The following is an 18,812-nucleotide window of genomic DNA, read 5'->3' on the forward strand; positions in this document are numbered from 1 at the left end:
GACTCCTCATCCTGACAACTCTGCCCTGGGCCTCCCAGGGCCGACAGAGGGGGCATTTTGTGTGAACTCCTCTTTTCGGGGTGGGTGGCTCCCTCCTTCCTCATTCACAGTCTTCATTTTGTAAATGACCAGTCCTGGAAATCCACACTCTACTGAACCCAAGGCTGCTCTGCTCATATCAAGGTCTTAACTGACCTGGGACCTCTGATTTGGAAGTCAGGATGAGTCATATCCAGCCAGGACTGTCTGAGATCTCGCAGGGGAAATTGCAAGGCCAGGACGCTTGGGGACCACACTCTTCTTGAGGGGCCTGCACATCAACTTCATTCAGGATCATCTCTTAGGTATCTCCCAGAGGCTGAGTGTCCTCGCTTTACTGGCTTTGAGAGTGTCCTTAGGCCACTGTCTCAGGTCCCTGAGAAACCTGAAGAATAAGTGAGGGCACTACCTGGGGCTCTCTAGTTCTGAGAGCAAGCCCTGCAGTTCTTTGTGTGATCCCTAAATTCTGGTGTGTTTTTCCTCTGTCTTTTCATTCACTGGGATCCTCTTCTTAGCTCCTCTTTGATTAAAGGCTTCCTGAGAAATCCAGTATCCTTGCAAACTTGAGCAATTTTGCTATTGCAAATATTGCCAGGATTGGGTCCTTGTCCTAGAGTGAGAAGTGGCATGAGGTGGGGAAGCTGCAGCCAAAGATAGGAAGCCCAGCACAGGTGGTGGGCTGTCAGAAAAACAGGCTGATCTAATGCTTCTCTGCTTCAGCCATGCCTGGAGGTGCACATAACCTTGGTTGTAATAGATTTACTTTCTACAGGCAGAGGCTCTCCGGGATGATTTTATGAGCCCCAACTCTTTTCAGGTTATCTGGACTTGCATTTGTCGATGATTATATTGTCACTGAATATTTTCTTTTCTTTTCCTTATTCATACCTCTCACTTATTTTAGTATTCACATAGCTCTGACTATACAGTCCAACTCAACGCCCTGGGCACAGCGTTATTCATTTTCTTACCTGAGAAACATTTCGTAGTAGAGAGAAGAACAGTGAATTAAGAGACACATGGTAAGCCTCTGGCTGGAAGGAGTGGAACAAGCTAGGCTCCAGACGGATTCAGACAAGGGGTCTAATCTAGCTTGCTCATGTACTAGACTTTCAAAGTCAAATACATTACCAAAAACTCTGAGCTCCATGTTCTCCTTCTGTGAAGTGGGATTGATAAACCCTGTCTTCTAGGGCAGGTGCATTGTGTGCAAGGCATGAAAAGCACTTGGAAATGTGACTGCACATATTTGATCTTCAAAGAATGGCACTTGTTACTATGATTATTTTCACACTACACAATACCACCCTCCTCTTGAGAATTTTTGGTTTTGTTTACTCCACGATCTGTCAGAATATGCAGCACTCTAGGACAAAGAAAACGAAATCAGAAAAAATGCTGAGTAGGAAGAAAAATGAAGTAATATTTTACATTAGCTCCTTGCCGTTGAATCAATTCCAACTAAATGCAAGCCCATGTAGAACTGCCGTACACGATTTCCATGGCTATAAATTTTAAAGAAACAGATTGCCAGGCCTTTCTTCTGTGGTACCACTGGATGAATTTGCACTGCCAACATATATGTTAGTAGTCAAGGTCAAAGCATTTTATCACTCATTAGAGAGTCTCATAGTTATCTAGTGCTGTTATAACAGAAATACCACAAGTGGATAGCTTTAAGAAGTAGAAATTTGTTGTCTCACAGTTTAAAAAAAGGAGCCTAGAAATCTGAATTCAGGTTTTGGCTCTAGGGGAAAGCTTTAACTCTTTGTTTGCTGTGGGGGAAGATCCTTGTCTTTCTTCAGCTTCTGTTTCTTTTTTCCTTGGAGATCTCATGTGGCTTGGCAACTATCATTCCCCACTTGAGATTACTTGCTTGCCGAATCACCTCCTTTACATCTCAGAAGAGAGTGGAGTTAAGACACCCTCTGGGGCGGGGGGGGAACAAACACACTGCTGTCCAGAAGATTCTGACTCTCAGTGATGCAAAAAGGACAGAGTAGAAGTGCCCCATATGGTTTCCAAGGCTGGAAATCTTTACAGAAGCTGACCGCCACATCTTTTTCCCTTGGAGAAGGTGTTGGGTTGACTCTAGACACACCTTACAATCCAGTCTCTTTCACATAACAACACACATTCCCAGATGGCGTTATAACCATAGGTATAGGGTTAGGACTTACAAGACCTGTTTTTGGGAGGCATGGTGGTTAAATTCAATCCATATTAGGGAGCATATTCTTTAATGTGGGTGTGGGTAGACTGTCCCAGCTTAATGCAGCATGAAGCTCCTAGAAGTGCTGTCAAGGACCAACAATTTCCCCTCCCATTGCCCTTCCATGTATGTCATCCCAATTTTCATTCACATCACCACACCCAAAAGTCTAGTCTTCACCTGGGGTTTGCCAAATGACACTCAAGGTAACCTAATTCTAAAGTCCCTTCAATGGCATGGGCTCTGGCTACCCCAGCTCAATGCAAAAGGCTTCAAACAGTGGCTTCCCTACACAAAGGAGTAGGTCTCTATTTCTCAGGAACTCCATGGACACACTGTGCAGACCATACCCAGTCAGTGCACGTGTTCAAGTGCACCAGGACAAGAGCACAGGGCACCTTCCAGTCCTGACCCCGGAGGGGATTCCTCTCTCATTCCCCAAAATCCCAGAGTAACTGGGAAGAGCTAGCTTCCATTCCAGGCTCAGCCTCTCCATGCTGGGGCATCATGGGAGTGTCTGGCCGTGCTCACCCCCCACCACAACCTCATCTGGACTCCCTCCACCTCACTCCACTCACTTTACCCACCCCCTACCCTTGTCTGCCCCATGTAGCCAAATGTGAAAATCCATTCCCTACCACTACCCATTCACCTGCTGGTACTCTAGGTACTTTTCCTGCACCAAATCTTTGGTGATGAGCTTCCTGGGCTCCCCAAACCTGAACTGCCTCTTCCCATCGTAGATCCCCAGCACATTCAGGAATTCCCACGTCTCTTCCTCGGTGGCCCGGTCCCCATTCCTGTAGATCATGCCCAGGAGAGGCAACACGAGCCCATTCCTGGGAAACCCCCTGCCACCAATAAAATTCTCTTCCTTGGTGATCTCCAATTTGCTTACAAGGGCATAGGATTGACCTTTGGAGTCGACTTCCTTCAGGTCAAGCCCAAAGACCACCTCCAGGTGCACAGAGGCTCTCCTCAGGATGTCAGGGAAGTGCTCATTGTACCTTTTGTTGATGATCTTCATCATTTCTGCCTTCGTAATGGGCTCTTTCATTTTATACTTGTACAGCAGGAACTGCAACAACGTGCTCACCCTCCGGGTTACAGGGTCTCTTTGAGACCTCTCAGTGGGGGCTGGCGCCTCAGAGGAACTTGGCCTTCCCTCATCCTGGCCCTCGGCTCATCCGGCAGCTCTCGTGCCCAAAGCACTTACAATAGTGTTGGTGGGCGGGACTCTCTGAGGCTCCTAGGGAATGCGAGCAGCAGGGGAACTCGGAGAAGACTCCCCAAAAGGAGGAGAGGAAGAGGAAGGGGACCCTTCCTCCTCTGCTGCAGTGGCCTGAGCACCCTGGACACTGTGGTTGTCACCTTGGGCCTGTCGACGTTTCTCACGGGCACGGAGCTTACTCTTCTGACCGCGAGGCATGATGACTCTGGTCAAGGACAGCAGGCAGGAGTGTGTAAGGAGGACAGGTGATGTGGGCTCACTGGAGGAGGGAGGCTGAGAGGGTGTGCGTCCCTGCAGCAGAGAGATGCCTTCTTGGCTTTAACAAACACCACCTTTGCAGAATGCTTAAAGGGCACCACTCTAGGACCCACAAGGCTCCTATTGTCCTGGTCAGGGCACTGTAGAGCAAATTAGAGGAAGAATTAGGTTGTAGATTTCCAGCCCTGCTTGGGGCTTCCTGGGGTGACAGCAGGGGCTGGCACTAGGGACTCTCTGTACTGGATGATTGGGGGTCTTCTAAGATCACTCTCAGGGTCATCATATCAACTGCTTGCAGGTCCTGGTCCCTCCCCTCTGCTACTCTGAACTTGACACCTCAAATCCCTCTGGGACCCACAAGGAGGAACTGAAGGAGCAGCTCAGCCACCACTCCTGGCAAGGTGTCTCAGTGATGACAGCACAGTGGGGCCCATTTGACTGGGGTTCCTTGGAGGTCTCAGTCTGCCACCAGGGTCCTCACCTTGGGTACCCACTTTGACCAGATCCCTCACCTCCCTGAGATGCTGGGATAACGTAACTGCAACTCACTAAGTCATCACGTCCAGGTCCTAAGGTCTGAAAGCAGGGATGGGGCTCTGTGGTTACCCCTTATTTCTGGGAGGAGTCACCTCGTCATAACTCGGTGTCCTCACCTGGATTGCTCTTAGGAACCAAGTCTCCTGCCTCTGCTGAGTAGGCCTCCCCATTAGTCCAAGGACTTCATGACCCTGAGACGACCCACCCTCAGGAGAAAACGAGGGGGAACCTCAGTGTAATATCTCTGACCTTGGCTTCCCAGGTCCAACAGCAGAGGGGGGAGCGTTGTACAGCCTGCTGTCTTCTTCTTTGGTGGGGGATTAATTCCATCTTTACTATTAAAGAATTTTTACCTTGACTTAAATTTCTGTGTGCTGAACTGGGGATTAAACCTAGGACCTCATTTCCCTGAGACCCTCCAGGAGGGAGTCAAGGGTCACCTGAACTGGTCAGATTTGTCCTGGGTTCCCAGGGCTCATGGCATTAGCAGGGTTCAGTGTAGCCTTCCCATTTTGGGTTGAGTGGTCCCTAGTGCCTCGATCATATCTTCCCTTTAACTCTGCACCATTCTTGGGACCCCACTCTCTGATGACTTGACACCACACCTACCAGACCCAAAGACCACACTTTTCTGAGACCTCAGAGTTGGAAATCAGAGTGACCCATATCCTTTGCAGGCTGTTTTGGGATTCCTAGGGTTGGCTGGGGTGGCGGGGGTCACCTGACCCCAGATTTCTCAATTTGGTGACCCCTTCATTGCTCACTCAGGCTTCTGACCTTGCTTCCGGGTAGGACCTGGTATTTTTCCTTCTACTAACTTGAGTCCAGCTGAAAACAGAGGTGGGAATTACGGCTCAGACCGAGGCCCTCACCTCCCTAGAGGGGAGTCAGGGTGCTACACATCTGGCTACCCCTGCCTGGGGGCTCCCAGTGCTGACAGTGAGGTTGGGCTGTGGGCAGCCTCTCCTTTGCGGGGAGGCCCCCTCATTAGCACTAAGGTTCTCGCCTTGCTTGTAGTTAGGGTCCAGATCTCCTCCTCCCTCTTCAGAACTGGGGTGCTTCCTTGGACCAAGATCTTCTGGTAATGAGACCTTCCAGGTAGATGTTGGAGTGGCGTCCATCTTATTTCGATCCGCTAATAGGACTGGACAAGAACCCTTGTTCTGTTACAGATTTTGGCGACTCTGGCCGGGACTTGCAGACCCCAAACCCTGGGCGGTGAGTATCCAGACCCCCTGCAACCCTTTAAGATGTGCCCTGACGCCATTTGGTCAGTAAGGAGTTTCAGGTGGCCACGGTGATCCCTGCCCCAGGATGAGATCCACTGGGTCCCCACCTCAGCTTGGAAATAGAAACTGGAAACTGGATGGGAAAGGCCTCTGATTTAAGGTAAGTGCATGGGACCAGGTTGTTCCACTGGTCATCTGGGGGGCTAAATTCTCCCCTGAGGGGGTTACAGTTCTCCCAGGGAGCTAAGCAAAGAAGAGGGTGGCAACAGCGCAGTCCTAAGACCCGACCCTGTTAGAGTGGGGATTGAAGCCTCTGCCGAGACATCCCCCAACTCTGTGGCGGTTCCCTGCCCCGCTCACAGCCCACCAAGCCACAGGTTCTAACTGCAGTTTAGCCAGACCACGCTGCATCCCTAACAACAGTTTCAATTTGGTATCAGATTCCCGTGCATCTGTGAACCTAGATTTTGGCGCATGTGTAGGACCTGAAGAGCTGTGTCCTCAGTCTCTCCTTGGACCTGAACATCACTGACATGATTCAACATCTGGGCCTCCAAATGTGGACATAGGAGGGCTAAGGGCGGAGAGTTCATGGCACCAACTCCAACACCCAGAAGCCACTGGAAATAAAAAACTCCCCAACCCCCTCAGACAGCGAGCATGTGGCATTATGGTCGCTAGACCCCCACACTGCACCTTCTCTGTGCAGACAATAAATTTCCACTTTCTGTTTCCCTTGTAACTGGTGGTGTGGTGACCATCTTATTTCTATCGGCTAATAGGACTGGACAAGAACTCTTGTTCGGTTAAAAAATCATGAAAGCTCCATGGACATATCCAAAGTCCATGAGGGACCCAGTAAGGGCTAAGTGCTATGGGGCAATGGTATTGGGGAACATCTGGGTCAACTGGCATAACAACATAGTTTATAAAGAAAATATTCGACATTCTACCTTGGTGAGTAGCATCTGGGATCTTAAAAGCTTCTGAGCAGCCTTCTAACATATTGCACTAGTCTTACCCCATATGGAGCAAGGGAGAATGAAGAAACCAAAGACACGAGGCTCAGATTAGTCCAAAGGACTAATGGACTATAACTACCACAGCTTCCACCAGACTCAGTCCAGTACAACCAGATGGTGCCAAGCTACCAAAACTAACTGCTCTGATGGGGAGCAATAATCGATAGTCCTGGACAGAGTTGTAAAAAAAAATGAAAAAAAAAAAAAACCAGTTAGCTCAAAATTCTAAATCACAAAAAAACAAAAAAAAAAACACCAGACTTTGTATCTAATAGAGACTGGAGAAACTCTGAGGGTATGGCCCCGGACACCATTATACCTCAGTGCTGACTTCACTACTGAGGTTTACCCTTCAGCCAAAGATTAGGCAGGCTCATAAAGCAAAAGAAGTCTAATTGGGCACACCAGCCCAGAGGAAAGGACGAGAAGAAAAGACAAGACAGGAAAGATGGTAACGGGGAACCCAAGGTGGAGAAGGGGAGAGTGTTGACATGTCGTGGGGTTGGCAACCAATGTCACAAAGCAATATCTGTATTGTTCAATAAGAAACTAGTTTGCTCTGTAAACCTTCATCTAACATACAACAAAAAAAAAAATAAAAAATTTAGTTTCCTGATAGAGGAGGACAAATACTAATGGACAACATATGAAGCAAAGTGTAAGTGGCAAGAACTGGACTCAGGTTAAAGACTTTTTATTTCGGATCATAGGAAAAGGGTAGCTAGACAGACCCTTAAAGATAAAGAGAGGAGATCTGCATTCTCTTCACTGATGGGGAAGTTACTGTCACAACTAAGACTCAATTCCTAGGTTTCTTTATATTTGTTCTTAAAGTATAATGGTCCAGATTACAAGTGCTAGAGAAAGGTATGAATTCTGTAACTTACTGTGACATAAAGCAAATATCTTAACGTTCACTGCACCTCCATTTTTGGATCTGTAAAATGGGGTCTATAATAGAGTTGGTGTATGGACTAACATACGCTCAAAGATTAACATGGGAGATGGTACACAGAAAACACTCAGTAAATTTCAGCTGTCATTATTTTCTTTGTTCCATGAAGATAGTTTCCATGTCTGTTATTACTACTGTATGCATTATTGGTTAGCACAGTCCCTATCACACAATATGCTTATATAATTATGTGTTAGATGAGTGAATATTTGGTAGGAAATAAAAGATTTGGCAATAAACAGAAGAAAATAATGAAAGCAGTAGCTAGAAGGGTGAATAGTTAAGTTATATAATAAACTATGCCAAAATTTAGTGGCACAAAACAACAGCCATTTTTTTTTCTCCATGAGTCTGTGGTTTCAGTTGGGATGGCACATCTCTGCACCATGTAGTGTTGTCTGGGTTCACTCCTGAGTCTGTGGTCAGCTGATGGTCCATGGCCTCACTCACATGTCTCTTGCTTGGCTGTCTGTCTTTCTGTTTGCAGAGGCAAAGGAGGTATCTAAGCCATTCAGCTGTCACCATCCAGCAGGCTATCCTGCATCTGTCCTCGTGGCAGTGGTCACAGGGTATCTCTCTTCAAGTCCTACTCGTGTCATGGTTGCTATTATCCCACTGAGCAAAGCAAGCACTATGGCCAAGCCCAGGGACAGTAGAGGAAGGGACATTCCAAGGCTTGGACAAGAAGGAGGGTAATCAGTGTGGCCATTTATGCACAGGTGAAAAAAATGCACCAGATAGATCTCATGATATTCGTGCATATTTACTGCAAAGGGAAGGTTGCTGATGAAGAAAGCAACGGAAACATCTTAAAGGGAAGATGAATTAATAGGACCAAGAATTTCCAGGAGCCAGAAGGGTTGCTGGATGTATCTTCCTCTGAAGCCAAAAGCAGAGATGAAGTGATGGGTATAACTGGGAGATGTGGCTGCCAAGAGAAATGAAGGCAGTTCACAAACTTACCAGTTCCTGTTCAGTTGCTTCCAACTCATGGCGACCCCATGTGTGCCAGAGAACAACTCTGCTCCATAGGGCTTACAATGGTTGATTTTTTAGATGTGGATTGCCAGGCCTTTCTTCCGAGGTACCTCTGGTTGGACTAGAACTTCCACACTTTTGATTAGCAGCCCAATGTAAAGTGTTAACCATTTGTACCATTCAGGGACTCCCAGTTCACAACAACATCACTTATTAACTGAAGACTCATGTCCTGGTCATCTTGCTAGTTTCCTTTCAGCTTCTATTCTTTTGGGTGCTCCCTAAGACACCTATCCTAGGCCACATTCCACCAGAGATGCAAACATCGCCTTCATGTTTATGTGATTTTAGAAGACCCCAATCCTGGGAAGCATTTTAAAATACATTCAACATAACAGGCACTAGAAGAGGTCATTTTTGAGTAAGTCTTCTTGCTGATTTTTCACAAACTCTAGATCATCTCAATGTGACCCTGAGGTCTATCCAAAACCAAACCAAACCTCTTTCTGTCAAGTTGATTACAACTCTTGGCAATCCCATGTGTGTCAGGGTAGAACTGTGCTCCATACGGTTTTCAATGAGTGAGTTTTTGGGAAATAGAGCGCCAGGCCTTTCTTCTCTAGCTACCCTGGATTGACTGGAACCACCAAAACTTTCCTCCCCACGTATACACTGCTGGTTGGGTTGACGTCATGTAGAGACAGCCTTAGATGCAATTACCTTTTCCCAGTATTCATTTTTAAAAGCATACTTACTATAACAAAATCATTGATTTCAATATTATCTCTTAAAAGTTTGTTGAATTTCAAAAGATATTGCTTTCAAATTTGGTTTAAAATTTTGTTGAAACATTAATACATGCACGTGACACAAAAATTTAAATAATTAAAAACTACTTATATGGAAAGAATGTCCTATTCCCCAAAGATAACAACTGTTAAGAGTTTTTCTATTTTTTAGTGGTAACTTGAAAATCCTGGTGGTGCAGTGGTTAAGTGCTACGGCTACAAACCCAAAGGTTGGCAGTTGGAATCCACCAACTGCTCCTTGGAAACTCTATGGGGCAGTTCTTCTCTGTCCTATAGGGTCAGTATGAGATGGAAATAACTCAACAGTAATGGGTTTGGTGTCATTTTTTTTTTAGCGGTAACTTTGGTGAAAGTTGAGACAGTAAATAATACTGGGAAAGACAGCACAGTTTTTCCAAGGCAACGTCAGGGAAGCTCCACAGACACATCCAAACTCCCTAACAGACCAAATTACTGCGCTGAGGGCTACGGGCACCTTGATCTTGGGGAACATCTAGCTCAAGTGGCATAACATAGTTTATAAAGAAAATGTTCTACATTCTACTTTGGTGAGTAGCGTCTGGGGTCTTAAAAGTTTGTGAGCATCCATTTAAGATACTCTACTGTTCTGACCCCATCTGCAGCAAGAGAGAATCAAGAAAACCAAAGACACAAGAGAAAGGACTAATGGAGCACAACTACCACAGCCTCTATCAGACTGAGTCCAGAACAACTAGATGGAGCCCGGCTACCATCACTGACTGCTCTGACAGGGATCACAATAGAGGGTCCTGGACAGAGATTCAGAAAAATGAAGAACAAAATTCTAGCTCAAAAAAAAAAAAAAAAAAAGGCCAGACTTTGTGTCTGACAGAGATTGGAGAAATCCTTAGAGTATGGTCTCCGTACACCCCTATAGCTCATTACTAAAGTCATTCCTGAGGTCCAGCCAAAGATTAGGAAGGCCCATAAAACAAAATGGAGTCTAAATGGGCACACCAACCCAGCAGCGAGGAGAGGGCAGGAGAGGACAGGAAAGCTGGTAATAGGGAAAACAAGTTCGAGAAGGGGAAAGTGTTAACATATCGTGGGGTTGGCAACTAATGTCACAAAACAATATGTGTATTAATTGTTTAATAAGAAACTTGTTTGCTCTGTAAGCCGTCATCTAAAGTACAATTAAAAAAAAAAAGAATTTAGTTTCCCCATAGAAGACAGACATTAATGAACAAGACAGTAAGGAAAGTGTAAGTGGCAAGGAACTGGACTCAGGTTAAAGACTTTTTATTTTGGATTGTAGTAAAAGGGTAGCTAGACAGGCCCTTAAAGATAACGAAAGGAGATCTGCATTCTCTTCAAGGATGTGGAAGTTACCGTCAGAGCTAAGACTCAATTCCTAGGTTTCCTTATATCTGTTCTTAAGCTAAAGTGTAATGGTTCAGAGCACAAGTGCTGGACAAAGATCTGAATTCCATCACCTACGGTGACTTAAAGCAAATATCTTAACCTTCTCTGAGACTCCGTTTATGCATCAGTAAAATGGGGTCAATAGTAGGGTTGGTGTATGAACTAACGTATGCTAAAAGATTAACATGGTAGAAGGCACACAGAAAACACTCATTAATTTTAGCTATCGTCACTGTCTTTGTTCCATAAAGGTAGTTCCCATGGCTGGTATTGCTTACTATTCTATGCATTATTGGATAGTACAGTCTCTACCACATAGTTAGACATATAATTATGTGTTATGTAAGTTAGTATTTGATAGGTAACAAAAGATTTGGCAATGAATGGAAGAAGATAAAGCAGCAGCTAGAAGGGTTACAGACTTAAGTAATGATTTATGTTATATAAAAAACCATGCCAAAATTTAGTGGCTCCAAACGACAGCCATTTATTTGTTCACGAGTCTGTGGTTTCAGTTGGGATGGCACATCTCTGCACCATGTAGTGTTGTCTGGGTTCACTCCTGAGTTTGTGGTCAGCTGATGGTCCATGGCCTCACTCACTTGTTTCTTGCCTGGCTGCCTGTCTTTCTGTTGGCAGGGGCAAAGAAGGTATCTAGGCCATTTAGCTCTCACCATCCACAGGCTAGCCAGGGTTTGTTCACATGGTAGTGGTCTCAAGGTATCACAAGAAAAGTAAGAGAAGGCAAACTCCAGTGTCACATGTCTTTTCAAGTCTCTACTTTTGTCATGTTTGCTATTATCCCATTGAGCAAAGTAAGCACTATGGCCAAGCCCAAAGTCAGTATGGGAAGGAACTTCCCAAGGCTTGAACACCAGGGAGGGTAATCACTGTGGCCATTTATGCACAGGTGAAAAAATGCACCAGAGAGATCTCATGATATTTGAACATATTTACAGCAAAGGGAAACTTGCTGATGAAGGAAAGAGGAGTTCATAGAACCAAGAATTTTCAGGAGTGGAAAGGGTTCCTGGATGTCTCTTCCTCTGAAACTAAAAGGAGAGCTGAAGTGATGAGTATAAAAGGGAAATATGGCCCTTAACAAAAACTAAGGCAGTTCACAATCTTACCACTTACCGTTGAGTTGATTCCAACTCAAGCCGACCCCATGTGTGCCAGAGAACTACTGTGCTCCACAGGGTTTCCAATGGCTGATATTTCAGATGAGGATTGCCAGTCCTTTCTCCTGAGGTGCCTCTGGTTGGACTGGAACCTCCAACATTTTGATTAGCAGCCCAACGTAAAGTGTTAACCAGCTGCACCCCCCAGGGACTCCCAGTTCACAACAACATCCCTTATTAACTGAAGGCTGATGTCTTGGTCATCTTGTTAGTTTCCTTTTAGCTTCTGTCTGTTCTTTTGGGTGCTCCCCAAGACATCTATCCTAGGCCACATTCCACCAGAGATGCAAACATCGCCTTCATGTTTATATGACTTTAGAAGACTCCAGGCCTGGAAAGCATTTTAAAATACATTAAACACAACAGCACTAGAAGAGGTACTTTTAGAATAAGCCTTCTTGCTGATTGTCCACAAATTCTAGATCATCTCAGTGTGACCCTGTGGTCTATCCTAAACCAAATCCAACCTCTTTCTGTCAAGTTGATAACTACTCATGGCAGCCCCATGTGTGTCAGGGTAGGAGTGTGCTCCACAGGATTTTCAAGGACTGATTTTTTGGAAATAGACAGCCAGGCCTTTCTTCTGAGGCACATCTGGATTGACTCAAACCACCAAAACTTTTCTCCCAGTAAATAAAATGCTCATTGGGTTGACATCATGTAGAGATAGCCTTAGATCCAATTACCTTCTCCCAGTGTTCTTTTTTAAAAGGATATTTATTACAAAAAAAATCATTGATTTTAATAATATCTTTTAAAATTCTGTTGAATTTCAAAAGATATCACTTTCAACTTAGCTTTACAATTTTGTTACAAACCTAATACATGTACATGGTACAAAATTTCAAATAATAAAAAATTGTTTAAATGGAAAGAATTTCCTCTTTCCCAACAACAACTACTGTTACGAGTTTTTGTATCCTAGTGGTAACTTTGGTGAAGGGTAAGACAGTACACAATACTGGGGAAGCCAGCACAACTTATCCAAGGCAAGGTCATGGAAGCTTCATAGACACATCCAAACTCCCTGAGGGACTAAATTACTGGGCTAAGGGCTTTGAGGGCCATGGTCTCTGGGAACATCTAGCTCAACTGGCATAACATAGTTTATAAAGAAAATGTTCTACATTCTACTTTGGTAAGTAACATCTGCGCTCTTAAAAGCTTGTAAGTGGCCATTTAAGATACTCCACTAGTCTCCCCCATCTGAAGCAAGAGAGAATGACGGAAACCAAAGATACAAGGGGAAGATTAGTCCAGAGGACTAATGGACCACAACTATCACAGCTTCAACCAGGCTGAGTCCAGCACAACTAGATGGATCCCAGCTACCACCAGTGACTGCTCTGACAGGGATCACAATAGAGGGTCCTGTACAGAGCTGCAGAAAAACGTACAATATTTTAACACACACACACACAACAACACCAGACGTTCTGTCTCATAGAGAGTGGAGAAACCCCAGAGAATGGCCCCAAGGCCCTTACAACTTAGTACTGAAGTCACTACTGAGGTACACCGTTCAGGCAAAAATTAAACAGGCCCATAAAACAAAACAAGTCTAAATGGGCACAGCAGCCTAGGGGTGAGGACGAGAAGGCAGTAAAGGACAGGAAAGCTGGTAACAGAGACCCCAAAGTTGAGAAGTGGGGACTGTTGACATGTCACAGGGATGGCAACCGATGTCACAAAACAATATGTGTATTAATTGTTTAATAAGAGACTAGTTTGCTCTGTAAACCTTCATCTAACGTACAATAAAAAAATAAAATAAAATAAAAATTTTAGTTTCCTGATAGAGGAGGACAGATACTAATGAACAAAATATTAAGCACAGTGTAAAGGGCAAGGAATTGGACACAGGTTAAAGACTTTTTATTTTGGATCACAGTAAAAGGGTAGCTAGACAGGCCCTTACACATAAAGAAAGGAGACTGGCATTCTCTTCACCGACACAGAAGTTACTGTCACAGCTAAGACTCAATTCCTAGGTTTCTTTATATCTGTTCTCAAACTAAGTATAAGGCTTCAGAGAACAAGTGCTGGAAAAAGATCTGAATTCAGTCACTTACTGTGACTTAAAGCAAATACGTTAACATTCTCTGAACCTCCATTTCTGCATCTGTAAAATGGGGTCAATAGTAGGGTTGGTGTATGTATGCTAAAAGATTAACATGGTAGATGGTACATAGGAAACACTCAATAAATTTTCTTTGTTTCATAAGGGTAGTTCCCATGTCTGTTATTGCTTACTACTCTATGCATTATTGGTTAGCACAGCCGTAGCACATAGTTGGATATCTAATTATGTGTTAGGTAAGTGAGTATTTGATAGGAAATAAAATATTTCGCAATGAAAGGAACAAAATAATGAAAGCAGTAGCTAGAAGAGTTATACAGTTAAGTAAAGATTTATGTTATATAAGAAACCATGTGAAAATTTAGTGGCTCAAAACAACAGCCGTTTATTTGTTCATGAGTCTGTGGTTTCAGCCGGGATGGCACATCTCTGCACCATGTAGTGTTGTCTGGGGTCACTCCTGAGTTGCGGTCAGCTGATGGTCCATGGCCTTACTCACATGTCTCTTGCTTGGCTATCTGTCTTTCTGATGGCAGGGTCAAAAGAGGTATCTAGGCCATTTAGCTGTCACCATTCACCAGGCAAGCCTGCATTTGTTCACATGCTGGTGGTTCCAAGGTATCACAAGAAAAGTAAGAGAGGGCAAACCCCAATGTCAAATCTATTTTTAAGTCTGTACTTGCTTCCTGTTTGCTATTATCCCATTGAGAAAAGCAAGTACTATGGCGAAGCCCAGGGTCAGTATGGGAAGGGACTTCCCAATGCTTGGATGACATGGAGGGTAATCAGGGTGGTCATTTATGCACAGGTGAAAATTATGCACCAGACAGATTTCATAGTATTTTACCATACTGACTGCAAATGGAAGGTTTCTGACGAAGCATGATAAACTTCTGAAAGGAAAGATGAGTTCATAGGACCAAGAATTTTCAGGAGGCAGGTTTCCTGGATGTCTCTTCCTCTGAAACTAAAATGAGACAGGAATTGATGGGTATAAGGGGGAGAAGTGGCCCTTAACAGAAACTAAGGCAGTTCACAACCTTATCAGTTACTATTGAGTTGATTCCAACTCATGGTGACCCCATGTGAGCCAGAGAACAACTGTGCTCCACAGGGTTTCCAGTGGCTGAATTTTCATAAGTGGATCACTGGGCCTTCCTTTTGAGGTAGGTTTTGTTGGCTTCAAACCTCCAACCTGTTGATTAGCAGCCCAATGTAAAGTGTTAACCATTTGCACCACCCAGGGACTCCTAGTTCAAAACACTGTCCCTTATTAAGTGAAATCTCAAGTCTTGGTCATGTTGCTTGTTTCCTTTTAGCTTCTATTCTTTTGGGTGCTCCCTAAGACATCTATCCTAGGCCACATTTCACCAGACATGCAAACATCTCGTTTTTGTTCGTATTCTTTTAGACTTCAGGAGTAGAAAGCATTTTAAAATACATTAAACATAACAGGCACTAGAAGAGGTATTTTTTAAGTAAGCCTTCTTGCTGATTCTCCACAAACTCTAGATCATCTTCTGTTTGACTTTGAGGTCTATCCTAAACCAAACCTCTTTCTATCAAGCTGATTACAACTCATAGCAACCCCATGTGTGTCAGGGTAGAACTGTGCTTGATAGGGTTTTCAGTAAGTGATTTTTTGGAAATAGATCACCAGGCCTTTCTTCTGAGGCACCTCTGAATGGACTCGAACCATCAAAATGTTTCACCTAATGAATAAACTGCTCATTGGGTTGTTGTCATGTAGAGATGGCCTTAGGTCCAATTACCTTTTTCCAGTGCTCATTTTCAAAAGATGGGTTTTCATTTTCAAAAAGATAGTCATTACAAAAAAGTCACTTATCTTAATATCTTTTAAAAGTTTGTTGAATTTGAAACTAAAAAAAAAAAAAAGAAACTAAAGTACTGTCAAATTAGGTTTAAAATTTTGTTACAAAAGTAATACATGCACATGGAACAAAAATTCAAATAGTAAAAAATTGCTTAAATGGAAAGAATGTCCTCTTCCCCAAAGGCAACTAGTGTTTAGAATTTTTCTATCCTAGTGGTAACTTTGGTGAAGGGTAAGACAGTAGGCAATACTAGGGAAACCAGCACAACTTATTCAAGACAAGTTCATGGAAGCTCCACAGACACATCCAAATTCCCTGTGGGACCAAATTGCTGGACTGAGGGCTGGGGCAATGTGGTCTCAGGGCACATCGAGTTCAATTGCCATAATCTAGTTTGAAAAGACAATACTCTACGTTCTTTGTTGAGTAGCGTCTAGGATCTGAAAATCCGGCTAGTAGCCATCTAAGATACTCTAACTGGTCTCACCCTTTTGGGAGCAAGGCAAAATGAAGAAAACTAAAGATTGGAGGGCAAGATCAGTCCAAAGGACTAATGGACCAAAACTACCACAGCCTCCACCAGAGTCAGTGCAGTACAACCAGATGGTGCCAGGCTACCACCACTAACTTCTCTGATGGGGATCAATAGTAGAGAGTCCTGGACAAAGCTGGAGAAAAAAGTATTACAAAATTCTAACTCACACACACACAAAAAAAACCAGACTTAGTGTCTGACAGAGACTGGAGAAACACCTAGAGTATGGCACCCGGACACCATTATAACTCTCTATTGACGTCACTGCTGAAGTTCACACTTTAGCCAAAGACTAGGCAGGCCCATGAAACAAAAGGAGTTTAAATGGGCACACCATCCCAGGGGTGAGGACGAGAAGGCAGGAGAGGACAAGAAATCTGGTAAGAGGGAAACCAAGGTCGAGAAGGGGAGAGTGTTGACATGTCGTGGGGTTGGCAACCAATGTCACACAACAATTTGTGTATTCATTGTTTAATAAGAAACTAGTTTGCTCTGTAAATCTTCATCTAATGTAGAATTAAAAAAATAAAATAAAATTTTTGTTTCCTGATATAGTAGGACAGATATTAATGGACAAAATATTAAGCAAAGTGTGAGTGGCAAGGAAATATAGTCAGGTTAAAGAGTTTTTATTTCAGACCATAGGAAAGAGAGATGGGCCAAGCTGGGGGAGCAATCAGACGCTTCTAGTGATCCCTCTTGCAAAAAAGACCCCAAAACAAGTGAAACAACTATATTTATGACAAGCTAGGAGCCCTGAACATCAACAGTAAAGTTAGAAAATGGACTGAGCAGCGGGGGTGGGGGGGTGGGGGGGGAGTGGGGGGTGGGGAGAGACGGACCAAAAGCAACAAGGAGTTGCCCGACCTGAATCGCTGTGAACCCTCAGGCACCATTCCCTGGAGCAACCGCAGCAGGGCTGGAGATAGCGATCTGGATGCAGTTTCCTAAGGGAGAGGCAACCAGCCGCATAGCCTACTCACACCTCCGGAACCAGAGGAAAATGGCGCTCTTAGCAAAAGCTAAGCACTTCCCTGTATTTTACCCCACGACCAGCTGCCAAGCCGGCCTCACTGGCTGTCAATTTCCCTGGGCCTGACACAGGCCCTTCTCAGAGCTCTGGCCCATTCTCCCAGCCTTGGAGAAGGAATGAACTCACAATTGGGGGAAAAGATAATCTGCTAGCTCCACTAAGCTCGGGAGCTCAGGAGAGAAGCAGCTCTGTCCTGGCATAAAAGGTCTGTGGACTTTGAATACCTTTCCCCTCTGCATGGACCTGTGTGGGCCTATTTCTGGAGAACAGGCCCTTCTTGGCAGACTGCAACTGTTTCAGCTGTGCAGAGGAGAGGTGGGTGTTTGATGTTTGACACCACTTTGCCTATTGAATAGGGTCCTCACCTACACACATCAGGGGCCTAAGGAATGGTGGCTCCAACCATGTCACCTAGCCAACCATGACAAGGGTCCAAGGATAGCTGGTAACTCCCAGTCCTTACCACCAAAAACTCTGGGTCCCCATGGTCCATCTGCTGAACCCACCCACCTGTGTGCTCTAGGGAACAGACCCCCGCATTCCTCACAGACACATGGGGGATAGTTGTCAGCTTCCTGCCTGTTCAGAGCATGACCTCCTGCTACAATGATACCTGTGCCTACAACAATCACCCCCGCCCCTCTAAGACTGTAGGACAGAGCCTGTATCATGCACTTGATGACCAACTACCTGGACACCTGAGCTGAATCCACACAAGAAAAGTGAATGGACTACTAGGTTCATACACCTGATAACAGCTCTAGCCAACTGGTGACAGGATGTTAGAGCTTCAAAGATGAATATAATCAAGCTAGCTCTCTCAAGCAGCCTATTTGGGCATATCAAAACAGAACAAAGCAAGAAGATAGGATACAGTAAGCAAACATAAAATAAACTAATACAATAACATACAGCTGGATTGGAGACAACAGGCAATATGAAATCAAATAAAGAAACAGACCACGATCACTTCAACAAGCTCTCAAAACAAAGACTCAAGGGATCTTCTGGATGAACGTGCCTTCCAGGAATTACCAAATGGAGAATACAAAAGATTAATATACAGAACTCTTCAGGATACCAGGAACGAGGTCAGGGAGGAAATCCAGCAATACGCAGAATAACCCAAGGAACACACAGATAAAGCAGTTGAAAAACCTAAAAAGGCTATTCAAGAACATAATGAAAAATTCAATAAGCTGCAAGAATACATAGAGAGACAGGAATCAGAAACTCAGAAGATTAACAATAAAATTACAGAACTAAACAGCTCAATAGAAAGTCAGAGGAACAGAATTGAGGAATTGGAAGGCAGAATTGGTGAGACTGAAGAAAAAACATGTGGCAACAATATATTAAAAGAAAAATCATTTAAAAGAATTTAAAAAAGTGAAGAAACCCTTAGAATCATGTGGGACTCTATGAGGAGAAATAACCTACTAGTGACTGGAGTACCAGAACAGAGAGGGATAACAGAAAATACAGAGAGAAT

At 44.2% G+C, this 18,812-nt stretch overlaps 1 protein-coding gene across 1 annotated transcript in view; it reads right to left on the reverse strand.

Annotated features, from left to right (window-relative positions):
* Nucleotides 1-2,891: 2,891 nt before the first annotated feature.
* LOC126068845 (melanoma-associated antigen B2-like) overlaps nt 2,892-18,812 on the reverse strand; it is a 137,616-nt gene continuing 121,695 nt past the window's right edge. The window contains exon 4 of the mRNA XM_049871538.1: nt 2,892-3,329. Coding sequence (XP_049727495.1) covers nt 2,892-3,329 — 438 coding nt within the window. The remainder of the gene's footprint in view (nt 3,330-18,812) is intronic.

This window comes from Elephas maximus, chromosome X, assembly GCF_024166365.1.
Source record: "Elephas maximus indicus isolate mEleMax1 chromosome X, mEleMax1 primary haplotype, whole genome shotgun sequence".
Taxonomy (NCBI): Eukaryota; Metazoa; Chordata; class Mammalia; order Proboscidea; family Elephantidae; genus Elephas; species Elephas maximus.